Below are 19,660 nucleotides of genomic sequence, written 5' to 3'. Positions count from 1 at the left end.
AATAGACTCCAACTGGCCAACATTTTCAGCCCTTGTCAAATACCAGTTATAAGTTGGAATCGAGTTATACAGAATCTTCTGTTTAAAGCAGAACCAAGCTGCAACCTCCACATTCCATCCATTAGGAACTGCTCTTCTCCAGCTTTATTTTGCTCCATTGCAGACAAAATTCATAACTTTGGCTTTGTTTACCTATGTATTCTATTTTCCCAGTTACTACTATGCTGGCTTCCTAACTTCTGCTCTTCAAGAACTCCACATCTCAGCCACCCAAAGCTTCTACTTCATTCCCTGCGTAACACGTTGAAAAATCAAAGGTCATATACTTGGAAGTCTTCAGACTACAAGAAAATGGACAGTTCATCCATGCTCGATGGCTAATGTTTTTTTCAAATGCATTGCAAACTATCGTTCGCTGAGCAAATATGCTAGTGGACGTTGTCATGATATGTAATTGGCCCACTGAGAGTAGCGCTGCAGGTGATGTGATGGTTCAGGTAAGCATTTTCACCACACAAGAACCATGGGTTGGAATAAATCACACACCAATTAGCTTCTGTACAGAAAGCCACCACTTTAAGTAAGAGCATCCAAGAGCGTGAGGTTCACTATATGGGTGTGACCATTATGCATTGACAGGCTGTTCTCCACTCTCTCAAGAAAGAACAAGCCAACTCAAATAGTCACTACCAGGGAAATGGAGTCTGTTTTATTTGTGGTGCAGAATACATGCTCTTAATGTGTATCTTTCCCCTTCCCGCCAAAACATTCGTAATCTTTAAAAAAAAAAGTCAGGACGGTGCAGAAAAAGCAAATGAAGAGGCACATATAGTTCCCATGGTAAGCAAAGAGCACAGGAAACAGCACTAAACTCAGCAGTTTAGTTAATAATCAACAGTTACAAGAGAACGGCAATAGCTTCGAAAGTAAACTGTAACATAGTCTTTGAACAACATCCATGTGTATTAGGTTTAACAGTCTGGAATCTCACAGTTCACACAGGAAGACAGAATGTGAAGCATCACCAAAACACACATCACACATCCCTGCTACTGGTCCAGAGTCAAAACATTGATTACAATTCAAAATACGTCCTCCTCATTGTTCAGCATTAGACTATACAGGCACTCCCTGTACATTTTGTTAAAGTTACAAAATGTATTATTTACAGATTTGTACACACAGTGTAAACACACAGATTTTGTCTATTTATTACAAGTCGCTACAACGTGTGATGTAAAAATGTGTCATGGCTAAGAGATTTAGTTAATAAAAAAAAGAAATCGCTCACTATTTTGACCAGGGAAATCCCCGAGTACCCCTTCACATCTTCCTATGAATGAACAGACCTCTTACAAATACTGCGAACAGCGGGAGGAATCTCCACACTGAGCATGTGTAGCATGCAAACTCTCACGTGGGCCGACAAATTCGGCTAATGGCCAGCGTTGTTGCTGGGGTGTGCAGTTCCATCAGTGAAATAGCGCTGAGAGATAATGAAACCAAACACGTTGAAGATATGTCTTTGGCATCAAATTAATAACATGCAATTCAAGAAATGGCAGAGGATTGCATTTCAATTCGATTGAGTGGTGAAGTGAATAAATCACCATTTCTCCACCGGGCAGCGGGACTGGCTGCTTTGCATGGACTGGACTCCTCTCCACATCCAAGTCTCACTGAATTAGCTGGCACTATACCCTGACACTCCTCAGTGAAAAAAAAAAAACACATTAATCAAGTAATTAAAGTGTATGTAGTGCAATGTAGTACAATTTCTATAAAACATGCTACTGTCTAAGCTACAGAGATAGGCTGTGGCTGAACTCACAAACAAACTTCTGTCTGCATACTGTGCTGGGATACAGAAATATGAGTGTATGGAGTATCACACCAAACAGTAACACCTATTAACAGAAACCTGAAACACTGCCCTTGAGGCTCAACAACTTGTGCTTCTTGTGTCTGCAGCTCCACTGCCCGTCTCCTCATCCTCGACAGATGCAGGACAGGGCAGGGCCCTGCTGGTCTGTTGTGTTCGACTGAAGAGAGAAACTGGCATGATGCAAGCATGGAGCTACATACCCCATCGCCAGGGGCCTTTGCCAGCGACGAGGCTAGTGACAAACCGATACCCTCCCCCATCCATATGTGGCCACGGCCGGCGTGGATCAGATCATGCTGTTCTGTACAATGGTGACAGCAAACCTAGGCACACTGTACTGAACCGGTGGCATCCTGGTTGGGTCAAACGAAGCAGAGGCTCACTGGATCAGCTCTGTGTTTCGCGATTGGCTGTTGGGCCTGGGAGGGCCATAAAGCGTTACTGACGCTATGTGATTGTTCTGCATGACCTGTAAAAGAGGTGTGGAATTATCATTAAGAGTGATCTGAAGTAAAAATATACACCAAATAAACTTATGTAACACTAAAGGGCCTGTCCCACTTGGGTGTCATTTGCGCGTCATTTATGCGACATAATTTAAGCGTCACGACGCACACGTGATGCGCACATGGTGCGTGGTGACGTAGGCAGTGACGCGCAGTCGCGCACGGCCCCCCAGGTTTTAGGGATTCACAAAATCTGACGCCCAAGTGGGACAGGCCCTTAATTCAGACACACAACATTGGTTTCTTCTTGTGATTTTCTCCCCAAACTGGTATTATGTGTGGAGATTGTGTATACACAGAATGAGCTACAGGAGATGTATGATTTGCAGCCAGGGAGCCGACCAGGACACTCCACAATGTAATAATAGCAATTATATTCCATGCCAATGGGCAGATGGCACTTGAGCAAACACATTAAATGGAGGAGAGTTTTGGTTGGCTATGTGGCTGTAAGGAGCACACCTCCTCAACCCCATTCGATCTGCGCACAATATCCATGCATACATAGGGAACGTAGAAAATGGACCAATTTGCCTTTCTCCATCTTGCAAGTGGCAGGACTAGAGTGCCTCACCTCAAATATCATGCGTTGCAGTCCAAAACAGAAAGTTGATCCAAAAGGGTTTGTGTTGTTTGCTGAAGAGGATCTGCACCAGGAGAGAAATGAAAGCAACTCAGTTAATGTAACACAATGATGGAGAACCTACACCATGCTAACCAGCAATGGAATCTCCACCACCCTTCCAATGAGGCTTGATACCAATACTGCTCACTTCCTCTTACTGTTAAAAACTTCATACATCTTTGCTCAATAAAGATGGGATTAAAATGCAGGTTTGTATTGGTTGTCGGAGAGGAATTTGCTCGGACTTCAAGCTGATGAAGAAAAATTGACCTGTTATCCCGCCCCCGTTTACACAAAAAAAACGTTGCTGCTCGATTGCATCCCTGGATTGAAGTTAAAAGCGACTTCTAACGCCTTCAACATCACGGATCGCAAGTGTAAGTAGGATAAAACAAAAGGAATGTCGTTTATTTAACATCTTTTCTTGCTTTTTGATGTGGTTTCATTTTAATCTGATGATGCGAAAAATGTTATTTAGGCCCCGATACTATATCGGCCGTGTCCTGCCTGCTGACAGGGGCTTAAATCATAAAATTAGCGGCCGCATTCCGATCGATCACAATCTAGAAACAGCCACTCAAGATAATCAAATTCATTATTTTTTTGCACAATCATGTCATAAGAACATCTAAATCATCTATATTTTGTGTTATTGTCTATCCATGATCAATATTTTCATACTAAATATCTGAAAACTTCCACAGTAAAGTTTTAGTGAGATGTTTAGTATGAAATTATTGATTGTGGATAGACAATAAACACAAAATATAGATAATTTAGATGTTCTTATGACATGATTGTGCAAAAAAGAATGATTTTGATTATCTTGAGAGTGGATGTTTCTGGATTTTGAACAAATGTCTGTGTGAAATGGCCCTTGCCTGCTGCAGTGAGAAATAATACAATTTATGGGAATTAAACATTCAATTCCTTCTATTTGGCATAGAAATTCATGACAAAGTGAGATTTAAAAATCATGATATATTGTGAATTCTTGTGTGAATGGGATCAGTTTGTTATTTGGATACCTTGGCTATTTAAAAAAATATTTTTAGCCTTTTCTTAAGAATGGGATAGATGTTTAGATCTAGTAATTGAATTTAGATGAATTGCTGACTGATGAATATGATTTTTTGTTGGATATTTACTATTTGTTTTAACGTTACAGTAATATTAAAGTGCTGATCTTGAGAATATCACATTTTTGAATTTTCAAGGCAGTCTGGGTGTTTATTACTATTTCCGTCACAACGGTTAATTTTGTATTTAGCTACTTAATTAGGTAATAACTAATTCTATATTTTCATTCCAGGCCATCCAAGTAAGATGTATCATATTTGTTTCAGAAAGCTTCAATCTATAATAAATGAAAATTTCATTCAGTTCTCTTAATTTTTAAGAAAGTTATGGGCTTTTATGTCAATTGACTGTCCTCAATCACAGCTTTTGTGTTTAGTTAATGGAAAAGCAATAGGGAACAAGATGCTAATTTCCAAGTATGAAAATGACCATAACCTTTTTTAAACTAAAGATATGAAAGTGAATTTGTTATCAAATTAAAGTTCTTTTTAAGCTTTGATGGGATAAATTACAGGCTTGACTTTTAAAATCTCAACATTTTGTAACATTCCTAAATATTGTCTTAACCAAGGGCAAAGAAAGTTTAGCACAGATAAGAACATTTGACAGTCGGGTTTTTGGCAGGATTTTCCTTTGTCTTAATACTGAAGTTTAAAAGGCAAGAATTCTACTGTGGTAAGATTTTCAGCCTCACTATTCTGAAAAACTGCACCCCTGATTTACTTGCAGGAGAACCAGATTTTACTAAAACCTTTTTCTGTAACAGTGCTATACAAAAAACCAACATGCAAACAGCATACACTGCCTTCATTGTGACCTCCTGTAACCTCAAATACAGTCTCACAAGTGTGCCCGGTTGCTTTGTTTATGGAGGTCAAAATTATAGTCACTCTCAACCACATGGATTTGGGATTATTCCAGATTACAGCTGCCAATCTCTGCCAAATCTCACAGTTTGCTGCACATTTCTGCATTCGGGAGCTCGATCAAACGCCATACTTACTCAAAGAGAGACTTTCCCCCATGCAGAGACATTTGTCTGTCCGACAGACAATTCATACAGTGTCCTTGCAGAGATTTAATTGGCTCCATCCCAGGGGCACTTTGCTATAGCCCTGGAGGACCCCCTCGTCTCTCATGAATAAAGAGAGAACATGTCTCCTGCAAGCATTTATCTTCACCATCTTTAAGAGTCAACTCCAGAGATGGAACCTGCTAAGCTCAATTTGAAAAGCTGTGAGAATTGGCAGAGATCCACAGAGAATGCCAGGCTTAACCTGACAATGCCCCATTTATCATGGAGTCACCCACATTCCAGATTGTAAACCATACATTTAAAGATCTTTTATTTTATTTTCACAAATCTCATTAATGAGGCTCATAACTGTTCTACCATTATTACAATGTAGTAAATCAATTCATAGTCCCTGCTTTTAAGCTAGCCTTGTATGGCTTGGCATTTTTAAGGTAAAGTATGTAGTAAGAAGTCTGACTCAGTTAGAAAGTCCAATAAATTTCAATCTTGTTCCTCAGTTCTTGTATTGCATTCTGCTCTGTCTCATTAACCCCACCCCTATCATCTTACTAATACATTTCATGCTCAAATACACATACCATACCTATGAAGGACCACTGGCTTCTCCATGGGGTGTCCCATCAGCTCCTGAATGACATCCCACTGAAAAATTGTGAACTAAGTATCAGTACTGCTTAGTAGCTCAATTAGTTGCTCATCAGAGGGTTTATAAATAATCAGCAAATCTGGTTAATAAAACAACTTCATGGACCTTGCTTAGCTTGGGCAAGGTACAAGGTGGATTAAGCTTGCACAAAAGACACAACTTGACTTACAGAAAGTTTACCAGGCACCCGATGGGCAGCTTTTTCCAAACAGAGGGTGTTGAATACATGGAATAAGCTGCTTGGGGAAGTAGTAGAGACAGGCAAAATTATGACGTTTAAAAGACACTTGGACAGGTACATGGATAGGAAAGGTTTGGAGGGAATAAGGACCAGGCTCAGCCAAGTTAAACTAGCACGGTCAGGTTGTGTCAAAGAGGCCATTTCTATGCTGTATACTTCTTTGACTCTATATCTCTTTCAGATCAGTTTTCAGGTAGCATCGAGGTCAATGTTCAGATAGCGATCTAGGCTAGTTCAAGCATCCTCATGGTTAACTAGTACTATGTTCAGATTTCGAAGTTGATATGCGGGCTGGAAACGGGAGCATGGAACCTCCACCCAAAGTAAAAATTAGGAGAGCTGAATCCAAATTGATGAGAACGTGTCTGAGAAGCTTCAAACCCGAGAAAAATCATTGCTATTGCTAACTGCTTCCCCAAACAGATGAAAGTGAACTGCTGCATTCTTTCATTCTCTGCAATCAATGATTTGAAAGCACCCTTACATAGAGTAGGGTGGTGTACTACGATGCCAAATGTGCTCTTGCCCTGCTAGGTATTGGAAGTTGGATGATGGTGAAGAAACCTTGTTGAGTTGCTGCAGTACATCTTGTCGGTAACATACATACTCCCAGCACTGTATGTCAGTGTTGGAGAGAATGAACGACTTGTTACTAACTTTTGTGTTGTTATCTGTTTGAAGCAAATCGGACTTTAACAAGGTGGCGGTTGATATGCAAATAGACTATTTTGCCCTGGATATTAAACAGGATAAAATGTTCTGTAATAGGTGGAATTTGTAAGGGATAGGGAATAACTGAAAAAAAGGGCAACATTTGTGCATTGGAAACTTGCACAAAATGAAGGCCCTTTTTGAGGTCAGTATTTCTCCTAAACGGCTGCAATTCAGTTAAAGCAGTTGAGGCAAAGTAGCTAGTATCTGTTCTGCCCTGGCAGCTTTATGTTGATGCAGCAACTGAGAGATGGTATAAATGTCTTTATGTTGTCACAATGATATGCCTCAATATAACATTTTAACTGCATTAGTGTGGCCTTTTAATTGAACTGTACATAATGTAATGTTGTGCATTTACACATTACTAGGTATGAACTTGAAGCAGCTTTCATAAAGGGAACCAGAAATCTGGAGACTATAGTCTCATTAATCTTCTATAAATTTGTAACAACATCCTGAAGTTGTAAATCCATAGATGTGGGATCTGAAAAGGAGTTCTGATTATCAGGTGTCTGATTATCAGGTGTCTGCCATATTTCTCCATCTCTTCTATATCTGCTGGTTTACCAGGTTTACCAGTCCACGATTCCTGTTGTACACAATGGGAGTAGTTTGTTGGGTAGTTAAAATGGTCTTTTAAAAGTTGATACAGTGTGTCATAAACAAGGGGAGTTTCTCAAACACAAACTTAAAGCGTTCACAGGCTTGGTGCCAGTTTAAGTTGGAGCTAACATGCTTTCCATTCATTCAATCATCACTGTTCAATTGTGGAGGTTATGAAGACTCTAACATCAATTATTAAACATCAAATGTAAAAAGAATGGAATTTACATGAAACCGATTGTTACCCATTTACTGGTGGAATGCAAGAGACTATCTGAAAGGAGTGGGACACCGTTAATTTCTTAAGAATTTTAAAGGCTTACCTTGCTGTGTGTGGTAACAATACATGGCTGCGTGTGTGCATCAGTGCTTTTACCTGTTAATAAAATCCAAATAGTCAGTAAGTGGAAGAATTGACGTGGGAATTTTTGAAAGCTACCCTTACATAGCTGTTATTGAAGTCTGTAGGAACGAACTGCAGATGCTAGTTAGGGATAAGGGAAAAGAGAGAAGTCTGTAGTTCCTGCAAACATTAACTTTTTTCTTCCCCAGTACCCCTTGTCCCAAAATGTCAATTTCTCCCCACACCTGTAACAAGTTAAATGAGTACCTTAAAAAGCCCCAAGTGTGTAACTTTTGGTAGACTCTGGCGGGACAAGTAAATGGGACTTAGAACAAGGTGGCGGTTTATATGTAAATAGACTATGGTTGCCCTGGGCAATTAAACAGGAGTCAAATGTTTCTGTAATAGGTGGAATTTGTAAGGGATAGGGAATAACTGAAAAAAAGGGCAACATTTGTGCATTGGAAACTTGCACAAAATGAAGGCCCTTTTTGAGGTCAGTATTTCTCCTAAACGACTGCAATTCAGTTAAAGCAGTTGAGGCAAAGTAGCTAGTATCTGTTCTGCCCTGGCAGCTTTATGCTGATGCAGCAACTGAGAGATGGTATAAAAAAAAACTGAGAGATGGTATAAATGTCTTTATGTTGTCACAATGATATGCCTCAATATAACATTTTAACTGCATTAGTGTGGCCTTTTAATTGAACTGTACATAATGCAATGTTGTGCATTTACACATTACTAGGGATGAACTTGAAGAAGCTTTCATAAAGGAAACCAGAAATCTGGAGATTATAGTCTCATTAATCTTCTATAAATTTGTAACAACATCCTGAAGTTGTAAATCTATAGATGTGGGATCTGAAAAGGAGTTCTGATTATCAGGTGTCTGCCATATTTCTCCATCTCTTCTATATCTGCTGGTTTACCAGTCCACGATTCCTGTTGTACACAATGGGAGTAGTTTGTTGGGTAGTTAAAATGGTCTTTTAAAAGTGTGTGTCATATACTTGAAGGGGAGTTTCTCAAACACAAACTTAAAGCGTTCACAGGCTTGGTGCCAGTTTAAGTTGGAGCTAACATGCTTTCCATTCATTCAATCATCACCGTGCAATTGTTGAGGTTATGAAGACTCTAAAATCAATTATTAAACATCAAATGTAAAAAGAATGGAATTTACATGAAACCGATTGTTACCCATTTACTGGTGGAATGCAAGAGACTGTATCTGAAAGGAGTGGGACACCGTTAATTTCTTTACAATTTTAAAGGCTTACCTTGCTGTGTGTGGTAACAATACATGGCTGCGTGTGTGCATCAGTGCTTTTACCTGTTAATAAAATCCAAATAGTCAGTAAGTGGAAGAATTGATGTGGGAATATTTCAACTGCTACCCCGTTCAGTGCTGTTATTGAAGTCTGTAGGAAGGAACTGCAGATGCTAGTTAGGGGTAAGGGAAAAGAGAGATAAGTCTGTAGTTCCTGCAAACATTAACTTTTTTCTTCCCCTCCTCCCCCATCCATCCCAAAATGTCAATTTCCTCCCACACCTGTAACAAGTTAAATGGGTACCTTAAAAAGCCCCAAGTGTGTGGCTGATTGGTAGACTCTGGCGGGACAAGCAAATGGGAATGTAGAAAAATGTAATAGAATTAGTGTAAATGAGAGTTTGATGGTTGATATGGGCAATGGACAAATTGAGTCAAAGGGCTGTTTCTCGTCCACACAACTGACTCCAGCAAAACATTTCTACTGCAGAAAAGTGACAGACTATTTTTAGAAACATAGAAAATAGGTGCAGGAGGAGGCCATTCGGCCCTTCGAGCCAACACCGTCATTCATTATGATCATGGCTGATCGTCCCCAATCAATAACCCGTGCCTGCCTTCTCCCCATATCCCTTGATTCCACTAGCCCCTAGAGCTCTATCTAACTCTTTCTTAAATCCATCCAGTGATTTGGCCTCCACTGCCCTCTGTGGCAGGGAATTCCACAAATTCACAATTCTCCGAGTGAAATTTTTTTTTCTCACCTCAGTCTTAAATGGCCTCCCCTTTATTCTAAGACTGTGGCCCCTGGTTCTGGACTCGCCCAACATTGGGAACATTTTTCCTTCATCTGGCTTGTCCAGTCCTTTTATTATTTTATATGTTTCTATAAGATCCCCCCTCATCTTTCTAAACTCCAGTGAATACAAGCCTAGTCTTTTCAATCTTTCCTCATATGACAATCCCGACATCCCAGGGATCAATCTCGTGAACCTACGCTGCACTGCCTCAATTACAAGGATGTCCTTCCTCAAATTAGGAGACCAAAACTACACAATACTCCAGATGTGGTCTTACCAGAGCCCTATACAACTGCAGAAGAACCTCTTTACACCTATACTGAAATCCTCTTGTTATGAAGGCCAACATTCCATTAGCATTCTTCACTGCCTACTGTACCTACACACCAACTTTCAGTGACTGGTGTACAAGGACACCCAGGTCTCGTTGCACCTCCCCCTTAGCTAACCTAACCCCATTGAGATAATAATCTGCCCCCTTGTTTTTGCCGCCAAAGTGGATCACCTCACATTTATCAATATTATACTGCATCTGCCACGCATCTGCCCACTCACTCAACCTGTCCAGATCACCCTGCAACCTCCTAACATCCTCTTCACAGTTCACACTGCCTCCCAGCTTTGTGTCATCCGCAAACTTGCTAGTGTTGCTCCTAATTCTCTCTTCCAAACCATTAATATATATGGTATAGGATAAATACAGTATAGTATACATATGGTAAACAGTTGCGGCCCCATCACCAAGCCTTGCGGCACTCCACTCGCCACTGCCTGCCATTCTGAAAAGGACCTGTTCACTCCTACTATTTGCTTCCTGTCTGCCAACCAATTTTCTATCCATGTCAACACCCTACCCGCAATACCATGTGCTCTAATTTTAGTCACCAGTCTCCCTTGCGATACCTTATCAAAGGCTTTCTGAAAGTCTAGATACACTACATCCACTGGCACCCCTTCGTCCATTTTACTTTGTCACATCCTCAAAAAATTCCAGAAGATTAGTCAAGCATGATTTTCCTTTCATAAATGCGTTGACTTGGACTAATCCATTTACTGCTATCCAAATACCCCATTAGTACCTCTTTAATAATTGGCTCCAGCATCTTCCCCACCACCGAAGTCAGGCTAACTGGTCTGTAATTCCCCGTTTTCTCTCTCGCTCCTTTCTTGAAAAGTGGGATAACATTAGCTATCCTCCAATCCATAGGAACTGATCCTGAATCTATTGAACATTGGAAAATGATCACCAATGCATCCACTATTTCTAGAGCCACCTCCCTGAGGACCCTGGGATGCAGACCATCAGGCCCGGGGGATTTATCATCCTTCAATCCCATTAGCCTACCCAATACTATTTCTCACCTAATGAAAATTTATTTCAGTTCCTCTACCCCCTTAGATCCTCTGTCCTCCAGTACATCTGGGAGATTGTTTGTGTCTTCCTTAGTGAAGACAAGATCCGAAGTACCTGTTCAACTCTTCTGCCATTTCCTTGTTACCCATAATAATTTCACCAGTGTCTGCCTTCAAGGGACCCACATTTGACTTTGCTACTCTTTTTTCCTTAACATATCTAAAGAAGCTTTTACTGTCCTTTATATTCCTGGCCATTTTGAAACTCAGCGGTGAAAGATAAATCTACAGAGGACCAAAAAATTCTAAATAGATGAATCATCTTCTCCCAGGCAATGAGGTCCTAATCACACCCCATCCTTAACGTTAGGCAGACCATGGCATTAGCTGCCAACAAGACTCCTGAAACTATATTCAGACCTGTCATGGAAGGTGATTACAAGATGAAGAGGACTAGATTCAACGATGTTCTCAAAGCTTTAAAATTTCTATCTCCTAGAAATCCCCAGCCCATGAATACTCAAACTGGAGGAAGAATATTTGGGACATACATTGAACCACAAGACTACGAATTGGAAGCATACAAAAGCACTACATACGCAGTGGAAAAGATTCCTGGTACTACTTGTTGCCCATCCATTACACACCACTTTAACCAAACTGTTCCAAAATGAACATTGGGCACATTGCTCCAATATCCTTCAGTTAATTGCTTTCCTACAATCTGGTCTGTAACCAATATCTTTAGGTACCAATACATGACAGCAATAGGATATTACTGAACCCAAAAACTTGATGGCTAATAATTGGGTGGCTACTAAATTGTGACTCCACTGTTGGCAGTTCCAATTGGACTGTATCGTAATTGGATAACTTTACCAGAATGCTTAGCATCTGGGGTTTAATAAAAACTGAGAGGACTTCCCATTAGATAGATTGGTTCACCAGTAGATAGGTTCCTCTCCTGCCAATTCCAAATAAAGCCGTCCTCAGTAGGATCTTAAACCATCTTAAAACGGGCAAACAATAAATGGTTGTTTCAATCAAAAAGGTTGCATATGTTGCAAGAGATCATGTGGACCAACCTCATCTTCATTTGCGATTGGGAGAAATATGATGTTTTATTATTTAATGACATCAGGATTAGCCTTGGATTCTAGCATATGCAGTCTTGTGCCTCCTGAAATGTGACATACCTTTAACATAGTTTAAAAAAAAACTTCAGCACATTGATCTAATGTGAATAAATTCCAGGGGAAATAACAAGTTTGTGAAATTCTCTTCTCAGTGAAATCCAAGACCTGGAAAATCAGGACCCCTATAGACAAACTGATGATGAAACTTGATATCATTCCACTATCATGGCTCAGGAACTGAATATTCATAACTCAATATTCTGACTGCGTCTCACTCGGGATAATAAAGTTAATGGGAAAGTGACACTACTTCATCTCTTCACTCTTCCTCCACCTTCTTCCTCACCCCAAAACGGACAAATTCTGATGCAATGGTCATCAGCCCATTCAGCCTGTTCCTGGAAGGTATGGATGTTGCCAGGAGGATTTCTATTCCAACCTAAAATCAAAATCTATAAACAATTCTATTGGTTGGGCAAAGCATTTGATCATAAAATAAATGTAAAAATGTACCACTATGTACTATAACTAGATTATAAAACAAATAATTTTGTATGCAATTTAAGAAGTAGAATATGAAGTGCTCAATTGTTTTATTGATCTCTAAACTGCTGCTTTCTCCATCACATCAACTATGAACAATGTCACCCCAGACTGTTCATTTAATCGTACAGCTACAATAATTTTTCCCAAGAAAGAAGAAATTTACCACTTCCAGTTATCCCATAGAAAGGGATCTCACCTTGTTTAACTGCCAATGGGATCTTGAAATCACAGCGATGGTATCTGGCAAAAATGAAATACATTTCAAACAGTTGGTTATATAGTCGTGAGTTATCCACTGAGCCACTGAGTTCCCACCCTGCCAATCCAATATTGTAAGAGTAAGATGCTACGACAAGATGCTGGATCAAGTTGGTAACAATATCTTCTCACTCACCATCAACACAGGTGCACCTTCACAGATTAATCTACTGTGGTTGGCGGAATCATCAGTGATGAGTCAGTGAACAGGAGAGTGACGAAACACATGGTTGAGTGGTGCCACAACAACAACCTTTAGCTCAATGTCAACAAGACCAAAGAACTGATCGTCGACTTAAAAAAAGGGAAGTCGTGAGACCATGTGATAGTTTTTAATTGGTGGAACAGTGGTGGAGAGAGTCAGCAGCTTCAAATTTCTGGCCGTTAATATATTGGATGACCTGTCCTGGGCCTGGCACATAGATGCAATCACAAAGAAGACGTGCCAGTACCAATGCTTTCTTAGAAGTTTAAAGAGATTTGGTATATCCCCGAGTACTCTAACAAATTATCACAAATGTCTTGTAAAAAGTAAAGGGCCTGTCCCATTTGCATGCATTTGGCGCAACCAAACGGAAGCGGAGTTCGCGCTAAATTCGCGCGTGACGTAATTTGCGTCATACTTACCAATCAGCTGGGCAGGAGGCGGGCCAACTGAATTTGGGCGTCGCACGGCGTCGATGTCATCACACAACGCCACGCCGGGCGGTGACGTCATCGCGCAACGCCACGCGTTAGGCATACGCCGTCAAGACGCTGCATACGACCGCAATGCACCTGCGTGCCGACAGGCCGTTGGCGCGTAAAAATTTCGGACACTGTCAGATTTTCGGACGATCTCGGGACTCGCGCGATCTCGGGACCAGCCCCGCTCAACTCCGCGCTTCTACGTGGGATCGGCCCCGCACTGCCATTCGATGCCCGTACGCCTCAAGCGACCACGTTTGGTCGCGCCAAACGCATGCAAGTGGGACAGGCCCTTAACCCACCTGGTTGCATCATGGCCTGGTATGGCAATTCCAACGCCCAGGAACGCAAGAGGCTGCAGACGAGCATAGCCCTCCCCTCTCTTCCATTGGAAGCAAGACATGCTGCCTCAAGAAGGTGGCATCTATCTTGAGCGATCCCCACCGGGTCATCATGCCCTCTCCTCACTGACACCTTCCTACAACTATCAGTTCATGAATCAACCTACACAACCCTAATGTTACCTTGACAACAGAACACTGCAGCCCACCTCCTGCATTACTTTTCTATGTTTTTGCACTAATGTCTTGTTTGTTTTTTGCAGTCACCTTTCCGTTAGAATTTTGTGTGAAATTTATGTATAACTTGCTTCGTGTGTTTGTCTCATTTTATGTGCCTGTGATTCTGCTGCAAGCAAAATTTTGCATACCACTGTACCTCACCACATATGACCATAGTTCAGGTACATGACAAATTTGAACGAGATTAAAAGGAGTGCAGAAAGGTGCACCTGGTAGAGCCACTATTTCAAAGAAGCAGGGATTCATGTTAAATCTTCTCCTTGGGTGCTATCTATGTGGCCACGTGTTTCCTTTGGATGCCTCAGTATTCCCTCATATCCCAAAATGGTGCTGGTTGGTAGGTTAATTGGCCACAGTAAGCAGTAGAATGAGGGGAATTAATGAGAATGCAAGGAAAATAAAAAGTTGTTTCAATACTACATGGGCAGATAGGCCCTGTTTTTGTACTCTCTCTCTTTAACTGATTCATAGACTAATTGCCAACAGAACAGTATAACAAGAGCTCCCACGGAAACACATTATATGCAAAGAGTCAAAGTTGTTATTCCATATGGAATGTCAGAAACAAGTTTTGAAAGAACTGGACATGTGACAGCAATGAACCAATAATACGAATACCATTGCATGCCTGCTTAATGTGTATTCTTATCTGCTGGGGCTGTATGGAGCAGGAACACCAGCAACTCATAGTATGCTCCCAACTTTTCCACCACCTTTTCATTTGCTCTCTGTGCCAGAGGCTGATCCGTGATCTTTCTAACGTGCATGATGCCTATTCACAGAATGTATTTATCCACTGGGCTATTGGCAGCAAATTTTCCTGAGTGTTATGCGTCAAGGCTTTCAGATAGTAGGGAGATGATGGAAGAACAGACAGGAAATTACACAGACGTGCAAGAACTGAAAAGAGAGGAATTTCCTGAGTATATTCAGGAAAATTTAATTGAGATGTTTCTACTTTGTTATGACATGTTTTAGGGAATAAGATGAACAACATATCTTATTCCCTAGATTATTAATTCTGATTATTAATTCTGGCACAATTTCTGGTTAAACAGTTTGTGCGTGGTTCATGTTGTCTAATTCTCATCTCCCGTTTAATATCAGTGACTCTCCGGTCATGATTGCACCTCTCCATTCTGTATAGGTTTACTTCATGTTATTGTTAGGAAATTGGTAGGAAAAAGGATCAGAATATCATATTTAGATTTAAAATGAAAAACGGCAAGGAGTGATCAGCAGTGCAGAAATTAATTGACAGACAGTAAACTTCACTGTGATGAGAGGGGACGAGGCCATGGTAAATTGAAAGTAAGGATTTAAATGCAAAACCAACACAATAAGAGCACCTTAAGAGATTTCAAGTACATTCAGACCATTTTCCAACACACTTGAAATTTCACATTACAATGGAGCATACCAAAACATCAATTCAGTAACATTACAACCACCAATTACAGGGAACAAGAGACATGATAGTTTGTGCTGTATCAGTCACTGATTCTAACTCTTATTAAATGTAACATTTACTGCTGTGGTTAACACTCACATGTTGAAGTTGTAATGACCTGGGTAGTTAGTATGAAGCACAAATTTCTTCACCTGATGTGTTGTGGCATCAAACAAGACATCCTATCAAAGAGAGAGAGAAATAAATCTGTCGAATAGTGTAACACAAACCTATCAGCAATAAGTGAAATTGTAGGTACGCACCACTCCTAGAGTAAAGTAGTTGAAAAAGTAGTCATTGCACTTGGAGGGGACCTGCTTGTGAGGTGAGGGAGAGTGAATCTTCATCTGTAGAAAGAAGCAAATGGATAATCAATAGCACAAAATGAATATATAGAGGCTAGAAAATTTAACATTTTAATACAAGACATCCAGCAGTTTGGGCAAATGTTCACACCCAGAAATTTTAGTCAATAAAGACACGTGTCACGGTGACTGTCAGAGTTCACAATAGGATCTTCATAAAATGAAGTAAACCTATACAGAATGGAGAGGTGCAATCATGACTGGAGCGTCACTGATATTAAACAGGAGATGGGAATTAGACAACATGAACCACGCATAAACTGTTTAAACAGAGATTGTGCCAGATTTAATAATCAGAGATTAGCAACAAGTATGTTTGCTTCCTCGCAAATACACTTCCGTCAGGTTAAAATTCATTCTTTGACAAACTGATGCCCAGGAGGGTGGTAGACTGAGGGATGACCCGATTGAACTATGCACAATCATAAGGGGCATGGATAAAGTGAACGCTAACAGTCTTTTTCCAAGGATAGATGCTAAAACTAGAGTGTATGCTTAGTAAGAGGAGGGATTTAAGAGGGACCTCCGGGGTTATTTTTCAATGGGAAGTTAGTCCGCATCTGGAACAAACTACCAGAGGAAATTAGAGAAGCAGATACAATTACAAAGTAAGTTTAGAGGGAGATGGGCCATACCAATGAAGTTTTCATGGACAGGTTGAACTGAAGGGCCTGCTTCCATGCTGTATGGGTCTATGATGGGAAAAGAAGTTACACTTACCTTGTCCTCTGACTTGTAGAAGACTTTGTGTGGAGATCCTAAAGCACTCAGCACATCCTGGCAGGAATCCCCAAAATAGACACAGCGTTCAAATGGGTGCATTTTTGTGTCAGCCAATACTCCAGGGCCACAACCTGCAACCAGGAGAGAGGCTCCTTAGAATCAGCTCAAAGTCAGCATGTTGGAGAAAAGGAACACATTACAATGTATTCAAGCAATAAACAAACTACTGGAGGAACTTAGGAAGTCGAGCAGCATGTGTGGAGCAGCCCACAATTTCTTCCCCACAGATGGGGGAACAATTGTCAACGTTTCAGGTCAAAGACCTTGCATCAGGACTGGGAGTGTAGAAATAAGATAGCTAGCGTAAACAGGGGAGGGGAAGGGGTGAGACTGGGGCCATTAGGTGATGGGCAGACCAAGGAGGGGAGAAGGATGATGGGCAGATGGATCCAGGTGGTGGAGGAGTGGAGGAGTGGAAGCAGCCAAAGAGAAGAAAAAGGGGGCAGAAGGTGCCAGGGAAGCATGAACATGAAGACAGGAGAAATGGTTATCAGACAGGTAGTCTTTATGTTCCTGATTATCACCCTCCACGGCTGGTAAGTGGAGTTTACCCAAGCCCAATTTGGTAAGTAAGGAAGGTGACAATGGGAATCATTAGAGAAGAAGTGAAAGGCAGGTGGAACCAGGTAGGGGAGGAGATACAGTAGGTGAAATTTGTGAGTGGTAGATGGATGAAAACAGGGAGGGCAGGTCGATGAAACTGGATGAAGGGGAACTGGAGAAGGTAACAGTGCATGGTTCGAAGTAAGTTCTACTTTTCTTTTCACATATAATTCCTGGATTCTTTACCAATAACTTATAGATCAGATTCTGCAACCACTGTTTTAGCATCAGGCCAAAAAACAGACAGACCACCCATCATCAACCTAGGCACTGAATTTGGACGCTATGAATTTGTTTCAATTCCTGTTGATCTAGCAAAACCCTTCTCACATGTATGTGAGGGCTGATGTCTAAACAAGGAGAGCCGATCCACAGATGTGTTGACCATCAACACCCTGGGGGGGGCACCAGTGACCAGAAACCCAATTCAATGAGCCACACAAAAACTGTAGCTACAAGTGCTGGCTAGAGCCAGCTGCAAATTGTTCACCTCCTAACATTCACAGCCATTCCATCATATACTGGTCAAGAGTGTAATGGAATAGTCTACAGTTGCCTAGATGCGAATGCTGGTCTTGCCAATCTCGCTTAGATCTCACAAAATGAAAAATCAAATTAAATCTCTAAAATGCTCCTTTTAAGAAATGGGCTAGTAAAGATAATTTTAGGAAATCATATCCATCCCTTTTACATTTTGTCTGAATTGATTGTGGTAGTTCAAATATTTAATCAAATAACATGCATCCTAATTTGTGCATATGGAATTCTAAATGTGAAATGCCAAAGTTTTATACATCCTTGAACTACAGAAAGACAGACCTTTGGAGATGGCTATCATTTTGATGGGACAGATAACACCATAAAAAGGGAAAATGACAATTACAAGATCAAATTTGGTTTGTTTTGACAAAAATCAGGAAGAGAATACATCACGGAATTGTTGCGTGAACAGGTCTGGGCTAATGTTCAGTGCTCCGACTCATGATCGTTCCAGCATGGTGAAATTTAACGAGAATGGAAAGGATCTGGTGAGAACTTTAAGGAAGAAGGCAGTACATTTTGTGAATGCTATATTGCTGGGACAAAGATAAATGGTGTAGAAATCAGATTGTGTAATACTGGTTGTTTCGGTGTAATCTAATTGAACATGTACATTTTTCAGAATGAAACCGAATAACCTTCTACTTTACGGTCGTTTCTCATTGCTCCAGAAATATGAGAAGGTTCAGCAGCGGCAGCAGCTTACCTGGACACCTGGCAGGGGCTGGAGTTGGGACTCCCCCAGGGGTCCCAAAATGGGGAGTAGGATTGTCTGAGGTTTTAGTGGATGCTTACATTAACGGCATTGTTGCACGCTTGCAGTGACGGAAATTAATATGCCATTCAATTTAATCTCAGAAAATAGAGCAGTAAATAGAACTGGGAATGGGAATCCCAAGCACAGATAACACTCCATTTCTACTTTAGTGAAATTAATGAATCTTTGCCCACCTTTTCTAATGACACTATCTCAAGAGATATATGCCATTGAACACCCAGCACTATATGTGATTCCAGAAGGAACCCAGTAGAGATGGCTACCAAACATGCTTGGAAGCTGATACACTCTGCACTTTGTGGTTTCTCGCTCAGTAACCATTAGTTAGTAACCATGCCAACACAGCCATGAAAATGACGTGACATGGGACTCTGGGGACCCTCTGCAAGGAGATTTGTCCTCCTTTCAAAATAGGTCATAGTGGTCTAACTCAGAAACATAGTGTAAAGCTGAATATGCATACAGGTATACCAAAACAGGCATGGTACGTTCATAGAAGCTTTTGAGGAATCGTTATCCTGCATTATCAATCATGTTGTTTCTCATTTTACAGAAAATAAACATATTTTTTCTGTTGGTATAATCTTTCAACGATAATTTGGGTTTATCTGCACTCCATATTTACTGTACACTAATTAATTTATTTCCCTCAAGAGCAAAACTGGTTCTCCAACCTTAGAATAGCTAGTTAAAAGGTTTCAATGAAGCACACAAAATGTGATGGTAGTTTATAAATAGATATACTCATGCCAACTCTGCAAAGCAACTACTGAAAAGTGCACGCCATTAAGTATTTAGATAGATCTGGAAGAATGCATCAAAACAATAAACATT

The 19,660-nt window shown here is 40.7% G+C and overlaps 1 protein-coding gene across 6 annotated transcripts in view; it reads right to left on the bottom strand.

Annotated features, from left to right (window-relative positions):
• Window positions 1-687: 687 nt before the first annotated feature.
• Window positions 688-19,660, bottom strand: part of phaf1 (phagosome assembly factor 1) — a 65,001-nt gene continuing 46,028 nt past the window's right edge. For 3 of the 6 annotated variants that reach the window (XM_055648608.1, XM_055648610.1, XM_055648607.1), the window contains 8 exons: window positions 16,843-16,976; window positions 16,021-16,104; window positions 15,857-15,939; window positions 12,978-13,021; window positions 7,660-7,712; window positions 5,716-5,774; window positions 2,966-3,038; window positions 688-2,354 (listed from right to left, as the gene is read on the bottom strand). In XM_055648608.1, the coding sequence (XP_055504583.1) occupies window positions 2,265-2,354; window positions 2,966-3,038; window positions 5,716-5,774; window positions 7,660-7,712; window positions 12,978-13,021; window positions 15,857-15,939; window positions 16,021-16,104; window positions 16,843-16,976 (620 nt within the window). In that variant the 3' untranslated portion in view covers window positions 688-2,264. Of the gene's footprint in view, window positions 2,355-2,965; window positions 3,039-5,710; window positions 5,775-7,659; window positions 7,713-8,956; window positions 9,010-12,977; window positions 13,022-15,856; window positions 15,940-16,020; window positions 16,105-16,842; window positions 16,977-19,660 lie in introns of all 6 variants that reach the window. The other 3 variants (XM_055648612.1, XM_055648611.1, XM_055648609.1) reach the window with 2 other exon arrangements.

The sequence above is a fragment of the Leucoraja erinacea genome, chromosome 17 (genome assembly GCF_028641065.1).
Source record: "Leucoraja erinacea ecotype New England chromosome 17, Leri_hhj_1, whole genome shotgun sequence".
Lineage (NCBI taxonomy): Eukaryota > Metazoa > Chordata > Chondrichthyes > Rajiformes > Rajidae > Leucoraja > Leucoraja erinaceus.
The sequence above is the reverse complement of the archived record's forward strand: the minus strand, read 5'-3'. Positions and strand labels throughout refer to the sequence as shown.